Source organism: Psammomys obesus, unplaced genomic scaffold, assembly GCF_907164565.1.
Source record: "Psammomys obesus unplaced genomic scaffold, mPsaObe1.curated_primary_1811, whole genome shotgun sequence".
NCBI lineage: Eukaryota > Metazoa > Chordata > Mammalia > Rodentia > Muridae > Psammomys > Psammomys obesus.
The window spans coordinates 5,309,856-5,326,042 of record NW_026592732.1 but is presented as its reverse complement, the minus strand read 5'-3'; the positions used below and the strand labels follow the sequence as shown (position 1 = coordinate 5,326,042).

Below are 16,187 nucleotides of genomic sequence, written 5' to 3'. Positions count from 1 at the left end.
ACTGTCCACTGACAATCAGTGGCTCTCCAGGAACCCTCCAGGCCTTCAGCACCAGACTGGAGCCGCTAAGACACCCAGCCTGTGGACTGCCACTGCCGGTGTGAGACAGCCATTATTGCACTCTGCAGAGCACATCCTATAAGCCCGTCTAAGAAACCCCCTTTCTAGGTGTTTTCATTCTGTAAGTTTTCACGCTTTGGAGAATCCTGACTAGAAGAGCAGCATTAGGTGTGATATGGGGTGAAGTTGGAAGCCCAGAGTTCCTGTACCTGCTTTTCCACATGTGTGCCTTTCCCAACAGCATCACTTAGACGTATGTGGTTACAGTTGGCGCTTTGGCACATTATCAATATAGAGATCTTAACACATTGACTTCATTTCTTCAGGTGTTGACCTTCAGTGAGGTTGAAGGAGCATATGGTTCTTGTTTTCAATTTTCTAAGGTGCCCCTCTACTGTTTTCCACAACAGACAGCTGTGCTGATATCTTTCCCAGTGACAGCATTGCAATGAGTCCGCCTGAACCTTTACCCTGCCTTTCATTTGATGACCACTGTAACAGGTGAGGTGGGATTTCACAGTGTTCTTTTTAAATAATTTTAGAAATTTATTTTATGCGCATTGGTGTTTTGACTGCATGCACATCTGTGAGAGAGTACCAGATGCCCTAAAACAGGAGTTAACAGACAGGTGAGCTGCCATGTGGGTGCTGGGAATTGAACCTAGGTCCTCTGGAAGGGCAGCCAATGCTCTTAATTGCTGAGCCATCTCTCCTGCCCATTACTGTGGTTTTAATGTACCTTTCTCTGATGGTTAGTTATGCACAGCAGGCTTTTTCAGGTATGTTTTGGGCATTTGTATGTATGCATTCTTTAAAAAAAAAGTTTGTTCTATTTATTTTGCTCATTTTTAAAGATTTTGTGATTGTTGAGTTCCTTACACATTTAAATATTAACTTCTTATCACATGTATGATTTGTACACCTTTTCTCCTATTTTTGTGTTATTTTACATCCTGATTTTTGTTTTGTTTTTTACATATAGGTACTGTCTTAGGGTTTTGTTGCTTTCAAGACACAACATGACTATGGCAACTCTTTTGTTTTGTGTTTTTTTGGTTGTTTGAGACAGAGCTTCTATCCTTGGCTGTCCTGGACTCGCTATGTAGACCAGGCTGACCTTGAACTCACAGAGATCTGCCTGCCTCTTCCTCCGTTAGTGCTGGGATTGCAGGCACCGAGCCTGGCTCTTGTCAACTCTTTATAAGGGGAGGCATTTAATTGGGGTCGGCTTATAGTTTGGTCCATTATTGTTGTGGCAGAAAGCATGGCAGCATGCAGGCAGACATGGTGCTGGAGAAGGAGCTGATTGTTCTAAATCTAAATTGGCAGGCAGCAGGAAGTGAACTGCCTTGTGTTTCCACCTCAAAGCCCCTAGCCATGCATCTTCCTCCAACAAAGCCATATCCACTCAAAGGCCACACCTCCGGGGGCCATTTTTATTCAGATCACCACTAGTACTGCTATACACGTCTAGGACTGCTTTGTTATTATAATTTAGGCCTTTTTAGTCTACTAAGTGTAAGGCTCAAATTCAGAACAAATGGCTGAGGTGCCTATTTGACATCCAAATAGACACTGGCTACCAGATTCTCCTTGTATCCCTCAGTCCCTGCCTGTTACAGGGCCCTCCTGGCTGGCACACCCCACCCTCTCCAATGCATGGGCTGGGCTGCTTTTCCATATATATATTCTATCCAACTGTTTTGTTTACCTGTTTCCTTTGTGCCTTTGGCCTCCTGGCTGCTGCACCTGGTCCCCTCTCCCTATCTCTTCTCTTCTCCCCGAATGGCCCAGCTGAGTCTGGTCATGTCCACTATGGATTCTTCCAGATGTCTCTGACTCTGTGTTCTCACACATATCTGTAATAAATTTTCTCTCCCACCCTACCTAGGTGCAGTCATGACCTTTCATTTCATTTCTCTTTTTCTTTCATGTTGGGGGTTGGTCTGATGCTTGTGTTTTGATGCTAATTACTGGCCCTCCAGAGCTGGTTACTGCTCTATCCTGCCTAAGACATTATTCCTGATTGGTTGATTAAAAGGCCTGTACCTGGGCAGGGCAGAATGGGGTAGGCTTGGCTAAGTTCCCCGGCTTTTGGTTCAGGAGAATCATAGGAAACAGATGGGTAGAAGAGAGGAGCAAGAAGGACACCACAATAGGTTATTGTGTAGAAGGAACCACGTGGGTGGGGAGGAAGGGTTCCAATAATGGCATGGAAAATTCCAGATGAGGAATGCAAGCATTTATAGGATTATGGATGGAAGGTGGGCCCAACAGGAATGGTAAAGGTGGATGGCTTTAGATGGGGGCTAGGAGGTGAATGGTGACAGCATAGGTGGAACTGCCCATCCCAAAGTAAGTAAGGCAATTATAAAATCTAACAGGTGTCTGTGTCTTAATGATTGTGACAGCGGGTTAAATAATAATGCCGTAACAATTACAGGGCAAATAATAAACACTATATAGCCCAACACCATTTTATTTACAACAACACATTTACTATGTAGTTTAAGTCCCTGCTAACTTCCTGACTTGTCATTATTGAGGGTATGATACTGAGTATCTCCACCGTTAGGTATGTACAGCACACATTTACGTGTTTTACACACGTCATCCCCTTGACAGACTGACCCATATACTGACCTTGTTTCATTTCAGTTTTTAACATAGTTTGATTCATCTAAATGTAGCCTTTTCTGTACCTTTTTTTTTTTTTTTTGCATATACAAATACCCTTTTCCATCCTGTATAAGTCAGGGTCACAGAATGCATGGAATGAATATATGTAAGGAGAATTTATTGGAATGACTTACAGGCTGCAGTTCAGCTAATCCAACAATGACTAGTAGTCAATGAAAAGTCCAAGAATCTAGAAGTTGCTCTGTCCCACAAGGCTAGGTGTCTCAGGTGGTCTTCTGCATATGCTGGGATCCCAAAGATATAGGGTCCAGTACCAGTGAAGGAATGGATATGCCAGCAAGGTGAGGGCAAGCAGGCGAAGAACAAGAGCTTCTTCCAAGTCCTTACATAGACTTCCAGCAGAAGGTGTGGCCTACATTAGTGTCTTTCTACCTCAAGATCCAGATCAAAAACCTTTGTCTCCTGCCTCACAAGCTGGATTTAAGGTGTGTCTTCCCTCCTCAAGACCTGGATCACAGGTGAGTTTTCCTCCCTCAGAGGTTTGACAAATGGATTCACCCACTTCAAATCCTTCTGGGTAGATTAGCCAGGGAGCCCCAGGGGTCTGGGTCTGTTTCTGCTTCCCAGCAATGGGGATCTGGATGTGCACTGCCACCCTGAGTTCTGTCGATGCTGGGAACCCAAACTCGGGTCTTGGTGCTTACACAATGATCACTGTGCCACTGAGTGTCTTCCCAGCCCAGTCAGTTTGATTAAAGGATTTAGTTTGTTTATATTTAAGCTATTAACTATTTTAAAAGTTCATTATCCCTACTCTTAACACCTGAAATGCTTCAAAACCTGTGAAATTCCTGAGTGACATGAGGAAATTTTAATACCCAACTTCATGTGATATGTTCACTCAAAATAAAGACACCCTACAAAGATCATAGAAGCTATCTTTTAGTTAGTGCTTAAGGTATATAATAAGCAGTTAGGTTCCATCCCTAAGATGCCTCATTTGCATATGCAAATATTCTAATGTCCAGACTCAGAAACACTTCTGTTCTCCAGGATATACTGAAATTATATGGACAGGCAGGAATTGTGTTAATTATTTAGATCCTGCAAATCCTTTGTCTCTTGCAGTCTCCCTGTGTGGCTGGGTAGGTAATCTTCTGTATCAGCACTAGTAATATGCTTTATTATTCATCTTTTATGTACCCATTGTTTCTTTGTGGTTATTTCTTTTAGGTAATAACCTTGACAGATTATATAAAAGACTCTACTTTCACCATAGCTCCTTCCCATTTTTATTACTTGTGTCATAATTTATCCTTTCATGTCATACACCTGTTAACAAATTAGTGCAGCTGTCATCTTAAATGCTTTGTCTAACGTCCAATTCTAAAAACAAATGACTCACACAGCTTCTTGGAAAAGCTCCCTCCTAATAATGTAATAATGAACACTACCCACACTTTTGTTTTGGCAAGTCTCTATCACTCTCTGAAGGACAGCTTTGCCATTTAGTTGTGTTTTTGTTTTTCCCTCAGACCTTTGATTAGATCATATCACCCCGCTCTTCTAGCATGTCAGCTTCCCACTGATGTCTTGATGGCAAAATTAGAGTCTTTTTTGTGGTATTGTACATCTTTCTCTCATTGCATTCAGGATCCTGTCAGTGTTTGGCAATCTGATTGTAATGTCACTTTGGATCAAATGTGATTTGCAACTTAGGATCTTTCTGTACCTGGATTTTTAAGAATCATTTTCCAGATTTGGGATGTTTCTAGCTATTTCTTTTAAGTATTTTTTTCTTCCTTTAATATTGTATTCAGCATTTTCACTTGTGATGCTAGCTCTTAAACTGCATAGGATTTCATTTTTTCACATTTTTTTCCTTTGATGACTTTAAGTTGTCCTTATCTGTGGCTTAGACTGGTTATATAGAGTTGTTGAGGCCTGCTTTAACATTTTGCACAACTATAGCCCCTGTGATAAGACCTTCTTTTGTTTTTAGCGTAACTGTAGCTCCTCTGTTGACACCTGCTTTGTTTTTAAGCACAACTGAAGCCTTTTTTGTTTCATTTTTGTTTTTTTAAGACAGGGTGTCTCTGTTTAACAAGAGCTGTCTGTTCAGGACTCACTTTGTAGATCTGCCTGCCTCTGCTTCCAGAGTGCTGGGATCAAAGGCGTGTTCCACCAGACTGGCAACTGAAGCCATTTTTGTCTTAAGTCTCCATAAAGTGAACTTGAAGAGCCTTTTACTTACAATTCATTACTTGTTGAATGTTCTGCTTGAATTAATATATGTTCTACTTAAACAAAACTGCAATATCCTGCTAAGTTCTTTTTTCTCAGAATGGTGGGGAACTGGAAAGTCCCCAATCTCCTCTACCCTATACCCTGGGTCAATCAGCTTCAAATGCTTTGTCTAGCTACTTAGATACAATGTACTTGAAACAAAAATTGATTCTTCTTGCTTGGCTAGACATGTTATACCTGAAATAGAACTTATTCTTCCTGCTTGGTTGTGGGTTTTCCCTTTAAAAACTTCCTCTGGAAACAGCATTACTTGGCTCACAGGTCCACTGTCTCTGACTGGTCAGTCTTTGTTCAGCATCCAATAAACTTTTATTCCGAGACTGGTGTCTACGTGGTCACCAGTGGCTATTTTCAAATCTCAACGGTTTGCATTTTATTAGATATTATAATTATCTAGTGATGACCTGAGGTGGAATTGGGTATCTTAGGGAGTCCTGGATAGTTCCCCACAGATACCACAGAAACAGCTTCTTCTATTATATGTTCCCATGATGCTTTGCTTTAGGCTCCAAAGTAGGCAAGTAACCAACCAATCATGGATGAAGCCTACCCCTAACATAACTTAGGTAAAAAAAAAAAAATTAAAAAAAGAGCCTTTTATATGTAGACCAATTATTTATTTTATTGCAGTAAAGCTGACTTAACACATCATATTGCAGTTTGTCACTTAATTTTGAGCGGTTTATTATCTTCTGATCTTCCTTAGACTAGTTACCCTGAATTATTTTTGTGCATTTAGGGTTAGGAGCTCTCTAGCCCCTGAGAAGTAGCTGTTTGGTATTCATGTTTCCTTTGTCATATTTCTAGTTGGTTTTTGTGCATTTAGTGTTACTCTTTTATAGGATGGCTTTGGGGCAAAGGACTTACACTGGGGGATGAACAGGAACTGGCAAGAAGTACAATGGTCTGGTGAGGGACAGTTTATTCTCTGTAGCTGGCAGCTTGGGTCAGTTTTGGCAGACATTGTAGGGGTCCTCAGAGTACTGGAGTACTGTCAGTAGCTGGGGGCTTTGTGGATCTTCACTTGCGATGTCTGCTGGATTCACTTTGCACAGGAGGTCGTACCTAAGACGTTTTAAGCACTGGGTCCAGCTCGCAGGCACGTGACATCACTAGGATATGAAGGGTGGTGTGTGTGGAGTGCTCTGGATCCAGAGAATGAAGCACAGTTCTCAAGATGGGGCACTGTCGATAATTTTTGAGTACCTAGGTTCCAGCACTTGTGAAGCAGCCAAGAATTGGGGACAGGGCAGGTAGCATGCACATGGCTATGGTGGCTACGGGCAAAGGTGAGGTCGAAGTTCTCTCTGGTGATGAATGAGCTAGTATTAGTATCACAGGCACATTACACAGTGGCCCCAGGGCCCCAGGCATGAGGCCTTCTAAGACAGTAGCATTGGTGTTGGATGTCTAGGCCTTGGAGCCAAGCTCTGAAGCAAGGTCTAAGTCTCACTGAAGGCTGAGCTGGTGCTTTAAATGTCTGCCTGGCCTGAGGGTCTGTGGAACAGCAGGCCTGCTCTGTGGGAGTTGCTCATGCCTGCAGCACAGGCGGGTACAGTGCAGCCTCAGAGTTTAGGCTTGGAGTATGGGCACATGGGCAGAGGTCAGTTTTGAGGTTATGCAAGATTGGGAGAGATGGCGTCTCTGGTTCCTGGAGTAAAGTAAGTGGCTGCTTTGTGGTATGTGGTGTGTCTGTGGAGGTGGCAGGCCTCTTGTGGTAGTGGATGGCTGCTAACTTGATGCAAAGAAATGGAACCCAACAATACTGAAGAAACGAGAGAACCCACTGGCAAATTTACAAAGCCTGTGCCAAGGAATGGACATTTCTGTTGAACCATCAGAGTCTGGCCTTATTGTAAAAGCAGCCCTTAACTGTACCTGTAACAGAATCATGTACTGGAGCAACAACACAGGCACTTCTGTGCACATTCAAAACACTTAACAACTTTGAATGGAGACCAAATTTTATTCTAAAAATAGATCTGAGTAACAATGAAATACCAAAATTGGCCATTATAATAGAAAAATGGGTAATTACAGTCTGCTTTAGTCTTTCTTTTGAAGATACAAAATTGTCACACCATAAAATATGTTGCCAACTCTCACTTGTCTACATCTGAATTATTCCTCCTATGGGTTTACCCAAGTAAAATGTAAAGCCCAAGTAGCTCTGCCAGGGGCCACGTCTACATTGAGGACTGTTTGATCTCAACAAACACAGTCTCTAGAAAAGTTGGAAAAGGTAAGCATTTACTCAAGCCAGACTCGGAAGACAAACTTACGCTTGGGAAACATGCTCAATTTTTACAGATTAAAAAGAGATCCCTTCAACAAAAGTCCTCGTATTTGAAAGTAACAAAGTATAAAAGACATAAGTACATTACTTTTAATCTCCAAATCAATATAGATGTAAGAGGCAAAAATGGCAGTGCTTTAAGATAGTAGGCTGTATCTACAAAGTGCTAAAGAAACAAGTATTCAACAAGCTCTTCTTGGTACTCAAGGACCGAGGATGTAGCAAAGACAAGTTAAATTTAAAAGGGCCTCACTGCCACAGGGTCCCAAACTGTATTTTGCAAAGAAAAGAAAGCAGTGGTTGCAAGCCAAATGGAAAGGATCAACTTCCCACCAGCCCTCATCTGAAACTAATCTAACTCCATTTCCTCCATTCTCTGTGTGTTAATATAGGTCTGAGCATTCCACATTTTACCATGTCAGTTGGCTATCATGTACAGCAAGTAGAAATGATTATGTTTATATATACACACAACATTTCTTAGGAATCTTCATCTTAAGAAAACCAGAAGCAGATTACAAAAGAAACACATTTTTTAACTGTAACACAGGTGTATGTCATTAGGACATTTTTGGCTTATTTCTACACTTTAAGAAATTGCTGTAATTTACTTTGGCCCTCGACAATAGAAATATAAGTGTTTTGTAACTACTTCCTTTGTTGACCCTGAGTTTGACCTGAATATAAACTATAGTCTTAACAATGCCGCAGAGAGTGTGGCTTCTGTGGTGATCTAACACCATTTCCCTGCAAACGCCAGGAGCTCCTTTTCAGAGGGATAAAGAAGCCAGAATTTACCAAAATACTCTTTAGTATATAAAAGTCGTTTTCTCAAATCTGAATAAGTTGACAGTGTAAAAAAATACAGCATTTCTACCCTGTGGGTTCAGTAGCCTTGGGAGCTTCACATTCCCTGATTTAGAAAAGACAGCATTCTGCTGTCAATAGACTTCTAAACACTGACTTGGAAATAATATAATGGGGCTTCAAAACAAAATGGTGTTTGCTTTTCATTAAAGCAGCTCAGTTCTACATTGCCTAAAAATGTTCACTAAATCTCAAATTGACACGTGGTTGTGAAAAGCAGTTTCCAATGGTGTGACAGCAGCAGTCTGCTTATGGTTCCTGCTGCTGTTATCTTTTGAGAAGCTCGAGAGCTGTAGCTTGCCTACGTTATGCACAAAGGAAGAAACATCAACACTGACAGCTGAAAAGAAATGGTTAGTAAAGTCCACCTGCTCCAGTGCTCTGGTAGCCTTTAGCACAAAAGCACGGTGGCGTTCAGGCTGTATTTGGAGTGCAAGTTCTGTTTCTAGATCAACTTTAAACCCCCAAATGCTGATGCTGCCTTAGATTGAGCGTTAGAGCTGGTCAGCTCAATTATGGACCCTGAGGCATGAATTAGAATACACCCAGCTCGAATGACAGGAAAGTTCTTGATGTGAGCAACGGAGATAGTGAAAATCCTGAGTGCTGTGACAGGCTCCTCAAGCTGTACGCATGGAGCCTGCCCCTCCGTGACAACTGTGACTACTCACTCCCATGCGCATACCCCAAAAGGTAGGACTAGTCCTGCTATGACTTACTAAAGTAAGTATAATCATTGGATAAATTACCTGTTAGCTCCAAATTTTCATTTAACTACCCAGACCACACCCTTTAACTTTAGTAGTGAGAAATTTCAAGATATTAATGAAATACATTGTTCATCTTGTGCATGGCTTGTTTATACTATTTCTAAGAAAATAATATTTTAAGCAAATATAAACCAAACTAATTGATAGGGCTGTAGTCTCTCTTCTTTCCTTGGACAGTGGAGTACTTTAAATGATAGCATCATGTTCATCGCTGTAATATAGAAAAAAATTAAATTATTGTAAAATTATTATTTGTAAGAAAGGTAACATAGAAAATGGTATTTTCACAATCAATACCATTGCTCAGCATTAAGTTTCATGCATATCCAGTATATAGTAGTGGGTTTGCCAAACAGGCCCACAGTCCAATCTCTGTTTCGGCTGTACTCAGGGCACATGTTATGACCTGGTCATGTACACCAGGAAAAACAGCCCAGAAATGTTAAAATGGGGAAGTTAGGCTACTTTAAAGAGCTAGCATTATAGCCACAGACCACCACACTTATAGGGTTTACTTATAGGGAAAATCAAGCAGATGAAATCTTTTGTGTCTCTTTGTGTCCTTGTCATAAAAAGCAAAAAAAAAAAAAAAAAAAGTACATGTACAGGGCAGACCCCCTAGGTCGCTAGGTTGAGGAGACCTGGCATGTCATTTCTTATGATTAGTGGGAAAAGCCAACAAAAGGGATTTGCTAAATGTTGGTAAAGTAGTGTTTGATCCAGGTAAAGTACAAACGTGTTTATAGGTAGTTATATGTTCATTTGTAAGAATCACAAGTGTGCACATAAACACAACGTACGTCTGTCCTTGAGATGAACACTGGCCTAACTATGTAAACTATGTAGGATGGTCAAACTTACATTGTTCGATACCGAATGCCTCTTCTTGAATAGTACATTTTGCATCCAACGTAGAGAATAGATAAAACTCCCAATGTTAACACTATACCACCAACAAAACTTCCAGTATCAAACTTCGATCCTTTGCCTTTGTCAGGACGAGCAGTTGCTGTATCTAGAAGATAAAACAGATATCTGTGCTTTATTTTAAAGCATTGCATATTCTGAAGTCTGAATTTCTATGTAAGAATGCTGGAATGTGGGTTAGGGAAAATTTGGGCTCACAGTTTCTATTTTTTGTAGAAAGGAAAGCTGGCTTTAATGTGGCATTTACTAGCTAACTCACAGCACAGAAAAAGGTAACTAATACATACTCATTACAGATGTCATAAAGCTACTGTGGGCTGTGGTATTCATGGACGCTGACGTCTGGGTTGAATTTGGGGAAGCACTTGCTTTGGGAGTAGACTTTGAGGGAGTAGAAGTCACGTGTGGTGAGGTTCCTGGTGTTGATATTTTAGCAATAGTTGCAGGTTTCACAGTGATAACTGTGCTATTTCTTGACAGTACTGAAGTTAATAATGGCTTCATGGTGCTGTTGTTAATTTCACCGGTCTGGTTAGAAGCCACATGTATGGTGGTGGTCTCTGAAAAAAAAAAAATGCCAAGAATAAGAATGGTTAGGATCTGTGGTAAAAGGTCCCCCACACAGCTATCGGTCATGGCCCCACCCAGAGCGGTCTAGCAGGGTGGCAGCAGGGGAGCTGTGCTGACCGTAGCACATTTTGGATTACACCCACATAACCAACAAGACCAGCCCCACATTTATATAGCTAGGAAGTTTTGTAAGGATATAAAGAGATAAACCTGTAAGACTGAATCATATCTGTGTGAGACATTGCACCATGCTTCCTTTCACATTTTAAGTTTTTAAAAGTTAGTTTTTTGTTTGTTTTTCATAGTCAGGGTCTTGCTTATGTAGCCCAGGCTGGCCTCAGACTGTGGCAGTCACACCACAGCCTGAATACTGAGTATAGGCCACAGTAACCTGTAACACATTATTTCATGTCTAGAAGACTACATTATGAGTATGAGAAGGTTTTTAGGCTTGAGGTTCTCTGCCACATTCTTGCAGGAACTGAGCTCTCTCCAAGCCACAGCAAGCTGAGCAGCAGTGTTACTCTTTATAAGGGTGGCCATCGTCCTCAGAGGAATACGCACGTGAACTGCAATCACAGTTAGCTGGTCACTTGGTTACGGTGACAACCGTCGATAGGTAGGAGGGTGTATTCTGAGAGCCTCACATCTCAAAACCAGTTTTGCAGGGGTGGGTTACAATGCCAATGCCTCAGCTCATGCCCAGGATAAAATGTTGTGTGCATGAAAAAAGAAAAATTCCCAACAAAAGCATGTCTCCTTAATTTCTTATTCAGTATGCATTTTCCTTGAGGGAGCACAAAATACTGAAAAACCCATATCTTTGTACATTAACAGTCCAAGTGGAATCCATGTTGAAGTTCCACAGCTGCTTACAGCGCAGTGTGTGGGGTAGTGACTGGTAATGTGGCTCTAACCCTTTAGATGGTGTAGTTTCTTCCTGTGTTGGCTCTTCATTTTGTAGAGATGGAAACCTTATTGGTTTTCCTTGCTGACCATCTTCTTCCCATACAGGGTAATGATGGGGAATCACTCACTTGGGCTTGCTTTTCTCACCCCACCAACACCAAGGTCCTTACCGGAGCAAGGTGATGACTCCGCCTGTCCCAGTCCAAACTACTACTAAAAGACGTATTTCTTTCAAGCTCGACTGTACACAATGGGGTCAAGGCCACCGCTTCTCCAAACCACAGCTCTCACACACATCTCTGTCTCCTCCCAACCTCACTTCTCTGTTCTCACCCACTGGTATCAGCCATCCTTTTTTAAAAACAGAACCCTTATTATTATCCTAGTAGGTGCCACAGCAAACAGCAGTCTTCATGCCCTTAACAGAGTGGCAGAATAAAACAATGAACCGCTTGCCTGCCAATCAACTGTCCACTAAGTCTTCAGACACAACAGAGTGACACGGGCAAAACCATGACAGGGAAATACATTGTTCCTTACCCGAAAAGTCAAGTGTGCTACAGAAATATCTAAGCAGCTGGGAGTTTCTATAAACTGGCACAACATTCCAAAGGGAAAAGTTGCTAAGAGCTTTAGACATGGGAGCCGAATGCAAGGATGCTGTCCTTAAGGTCAGAATTCGTGTCTGGTGACTCAGTGCCTTTGCTTGAAGTATAATTATCATGTGTTTCCTTCTGTGAAGAACCACCAATCTGGGCAAGGTGGCACAGAACGGGAAAGGTGGCTGAGGCAGGGTATTACAAGCATGGGGCCAGCTAGGGTTACAAGGAAAGACCCTGATTCAAAAACACAGGTAACTGGGCAGGGGAGATGGCTCAGTGAGTAAAGGTGCTAGCTGTTAAGCCTGAGGGGCTGAGTTCGATCCCTGGGTCCCTCACAGTTAAAGAACTCTCACAAGTTGTTCCCAACTTCCACCATGTGCTATGGCACACACACATATTCACAATGAGTAAATGTAATAAAATGTGTCATATAAATGATAAACATATTAAGCCTGATGTTCCCCAGTCTTTTCACTGTTTGGAGACTGATGAATACCTAAAGGTACAGTTTACAAAGTTGTCCCCTGCACAAAGATGACAACAGGCCAGCCAGCCAGCCAGCGGCACTGTTAGGGAGGAAACCTGTCACCCACTGAGCTTACCTCCTGGCTCTCTAGTCTCTAGGGCAGTGGTTCTCAACCTTCCTAACATGGCAACCCTAACATGGCAACATAACACATGTTATGTTGACCCTCAACCATAAAATTATTTTTGTTGCTACTTCATGGCTGTAATTTTGCAACTGTAATGAATCATAAATATCTGATACACAGCTCCTGTGAAAGGGTCATTTGAACCAAAGGGGTCAGAGGTTTAGGACTGCTGCTCTAAGCTGAACTTGAAAGGCAGGTGAGGGAAGGGTGTCCTCCTCCGCCCTTGGTCCATGGAGAGTCAGGAAGGCCCAAAGGGAACTCTGAAGAGCCAGACAGCTTTCTGCCCTGTGACTGAGTCAAGGACTGAAGTCAAGTCCCCAGGGAGTCTGGTTCCAGGTAGTTTTTTTCTTCTCTTCTGTATATCAGCAAAATTTAGGATGCTTCCTTTACTGCGAAGTCTTTTCTTTCTTTTTAAGTGGTTCACATGCACCACTAAGAACCTAAGAAGAAAGCTGGCCAGGTGGCTTCCCAGAAGCGTATGGCCTAGGGTAGGAAAGAGGAGCGCCGCAGCACAGGAAGCAGGGTGCTGAGGCCGTGAGGGCAGCAGAGGAAGCCCTGCTGTGTGGAGTGTCAGGAGGCCTCAGGACCTTCCGGGGGGTGCCAATCATCCAGCAGCCAACTGGCTTTTTCCTGTGAGCCCCACTGGGCTGCCTGTGAGGGAAATGAGGAGAGGTGGGCAGAGGGTCGAGTGCTCAGGCTGCACCTTTAGCCTCACAGCAGGCCTGTATTGGCACGCCAAGCTCCACAGAAACCGTACTCTATTTTTATTCAAAAATCCGCACATACTGCCTACAATATGAGAGCACAGGTGTGTGTGTGTGTGTGTGTCTGTGTGGAAAGGGTTGCCCACACTTGGTGTGGCTTGAGGTGTGTTCCTGAAATTTCTATGTGGAAATCCAAACTCAGTGTCACACTTCAACCCAGATATTGAGGGCTTTCTGGGGAGCATCTCACTCAGATAAGCTGTTGGGGTGGCTATACCACCATGGTGTAATCGCAAAGGAAGACCACAGGCTTCAGAAGGAGGCCCCAGCTGCTGGCCCGACTGCCCCATGGAGCCCTTCCTCCGCTGGCTCTGCATAAGCCTCCTGAGCCTTTCCTCAGGGCCATGCTCCCCCAGAGTCACCTCAGATTCCAGGAGAAAGATTCATGTGGAAACACTGTGACAAAGACAAAAACCACTCAAGAAATCAGAGTCTACCCAGACAGACTGTGCCATTCAGAGGCGGTCACCTCTCCCGGCAAGGCCTCTTTGCCTGCCCCTCTCACTCTGACACTGTTATGTACCACTTTAAACATTACAGTATATTACACTGGGATGGGGTGGGAGGCACTTTAGCCCTGAAACTGCTCGCACTTTGGAGAGGCAAGAAATTCTGACTGCTTCCAGCAAGCCAAAGTGCCAAGGGATGTCACCTCGGCCTGCTGACACACTCATCTTCCCTCCGTTCTCAGTGCTACTTTAGGCAGTGGTAAGTGAGCTCCATGCCTGGCTTCAGAGCTTCATCCACGGGCAGTGAACTATCCCTGCAGCTGGTACCAGGGGCCTCACTGAGCCCAGTACCAACAGGGAGATGAGCTTAGTCAGCGCATACCTGTCAATCTAGCCTCAACACCTGACAAATGTGAGCAAGGTCATCTGCCTGTATTGAACATAATCACAGGAAAGGGAAGGAAGGGGCAATAGCACAGGCAGCGTAAATAAAAAGGAGAGAAGCCGAGCGGTGGTAGTGCACATCTTTAATCGCAGCACGTGGATCTCTGTGAGTTCATCAAGGCCAGCCTGATCTACAAAAGTGAGTCCAGGACAGCCAAGGCTCCACAGAGGAACCCTGTCTTGGGAAACTAGAAAGAGGAGCAGGGAGTCATGGGGGTGGAGAGGGAGAGACGGAGAGACAGACAGACAGACAGACAGACACCTGTTTGGGACTGCCAGCAATTTGATCAGATTTCACTCCTCTAGTTGCCAGTCACACAGCAGAGCTCAGGAAACTACCTAAGGTCTCTGAGAGCCACTATCCCATGCTGTACCACAGGGGTTGGGAGTACTAGCTCATTAACCCTATGACAGCTGCACTGGAAAGTTCCCTCTGTGGGGCAAAGGGGGCCCTATCCTGTCTCCCATTTCCCACGGTGACTGTTAGCAGCCAACCAAGCATATGACAAGTTTCAGGGAAAAAAGGAGCCAACAGCCACTGTTGTCCAACAGCCAGTGATGGTCTGTGACACCGACTCCCAAGCCAGCCCGAATGCCTGGATATCTCCAGCTACCCCAGGGCAGGGACACTGCTGTGAAGGAGTAATTTCCCTTTGTCCCTAACCAAGTCCCAAAAGGGTGAAGGTGAACAATCTGTCTTCCTCGGGGCATTAAATACACACTTGAGTTTGCATCTAAATGTGTAGTAGTAGTTTTCCATCCATTACAGTTGCTAAAAACATGGAGCTATTTCCGACACAACCAGAATGTTCTGGTGTCTGAGTGTTATTCTGAGGAGACTGATTCTAAGCAGTTTGTAGCTTGAATGTGTAAATAAAAGACCCTTTCTTACTGTGAGTCCATAGGCACATTCTAAAAATTCTAAATTCAAATTTCTTGACAGAACACAGAACTGAAAATCTAGATTTAAAGAAAAAAGTCTTTAAAAAAAAAAAAGCCTAGACAAATCTGTATTAAAAATGAGTCTTGGTGAAAATGGGCCTTTTAAAAATCACATCACCACAGGGAATGTCTATTTCCTGAACATCAAATATCTTATGGACTCTATTTCAATCAAAGCAATCATCTAAAGACTGCAGCGCAAACCTGGTTTGCTGTCCAGTCTGCTGCGAAGCTCAGTGTGCAGCAGAGCTGCTCACCCCACAGCTGGAAGTGCAGGGAAGATGCCCTGGCTGCTCAGGGCAGTGTGGCTGCCCAGAAGCTCATTTAGCTAGGTCCCTTCATCAAGGGCCTTGCCCATTCGACTACACAACCACATCTACACCCACACTTGGGAAGTCTGGCTAGCTACAGAAGGCGCAAGTCAGCGAGTAGGAATCGAGACTGCCATCATTGCACCACGTGCCTGCTCAACACCCCAAGCCTCTCTTGGCATCTGTTTCCTGTGTAGCCGTGGCTGTCCTGGAGCTCACTATGTAGACCAGGCTGGCCTTGAACTCGGGAGATCTGCCTGCCTCTGCCTCAGCTGGCACTAAAGGCATGTATCACCACAGCAGGCCCACTCTAGTCTTTTAACACTAGCTACACAGATCAGTCCTCAGTAACTTTCTAAATGTGTTCAAGTGGTACCTCCACACTGAGCACAGTGTTCAGCGGCCTGATGACACACAAGGGCTCATGGAGTTGAGAGACAAGTAGAGTTACAAGCCAGGCTAGGGGCTACAGCAGCCTTTCTCTCCTTTCTAGGCATCTCTATCCCCCTTTTAATCAAATACCTGGTTTTCAGTTTTTATAGTTCTTAACTGTCTTTTTTATTGTCATTACCTTCAAAATAAATCTTTCTTAGGGCCAGCATGGTACATGAATATGTATACATGTGTGTACACACACACACACACACACACACACACACACACACACACACACACA

The 16,187-nt window shown here is 43.4% G+C and overlaps 1 protein-coding gene across 1 annotated transcript in view; it reads right to left on the bottom strand.

The window, feature by feature from the left end:
- Positions 1-6,953: 6,953 nt before the first annotated feature.
- The window catches only part of Tmem123 (transmembrane protein 123), a 29,626-nt gene continuing 20,392 nt past the window's right edge, over positions 6,954-16,187 (bottom strand). Inside the window, exons 3-5 of the mRNA XM_055615630.1 lie at positions 10,155-10,427; positions 9,802-9,955; positions 6,954-9,151 (exon numbers count right to left, since the gene is read on the bottom strand). Of these exons, the coding sequence (XP_055471605.1) occupies positions 9,127-9,151; positions 9,802-9,955; positions 10,155-10,427 (452 nt within the window). The 3' untranslated portion in view covers positions 6,954-9,126. The remainder of the gene's footprint in view (positions 9,152-9,801; positions 9,956-10,154; positions 10,428-16,187) is intronic.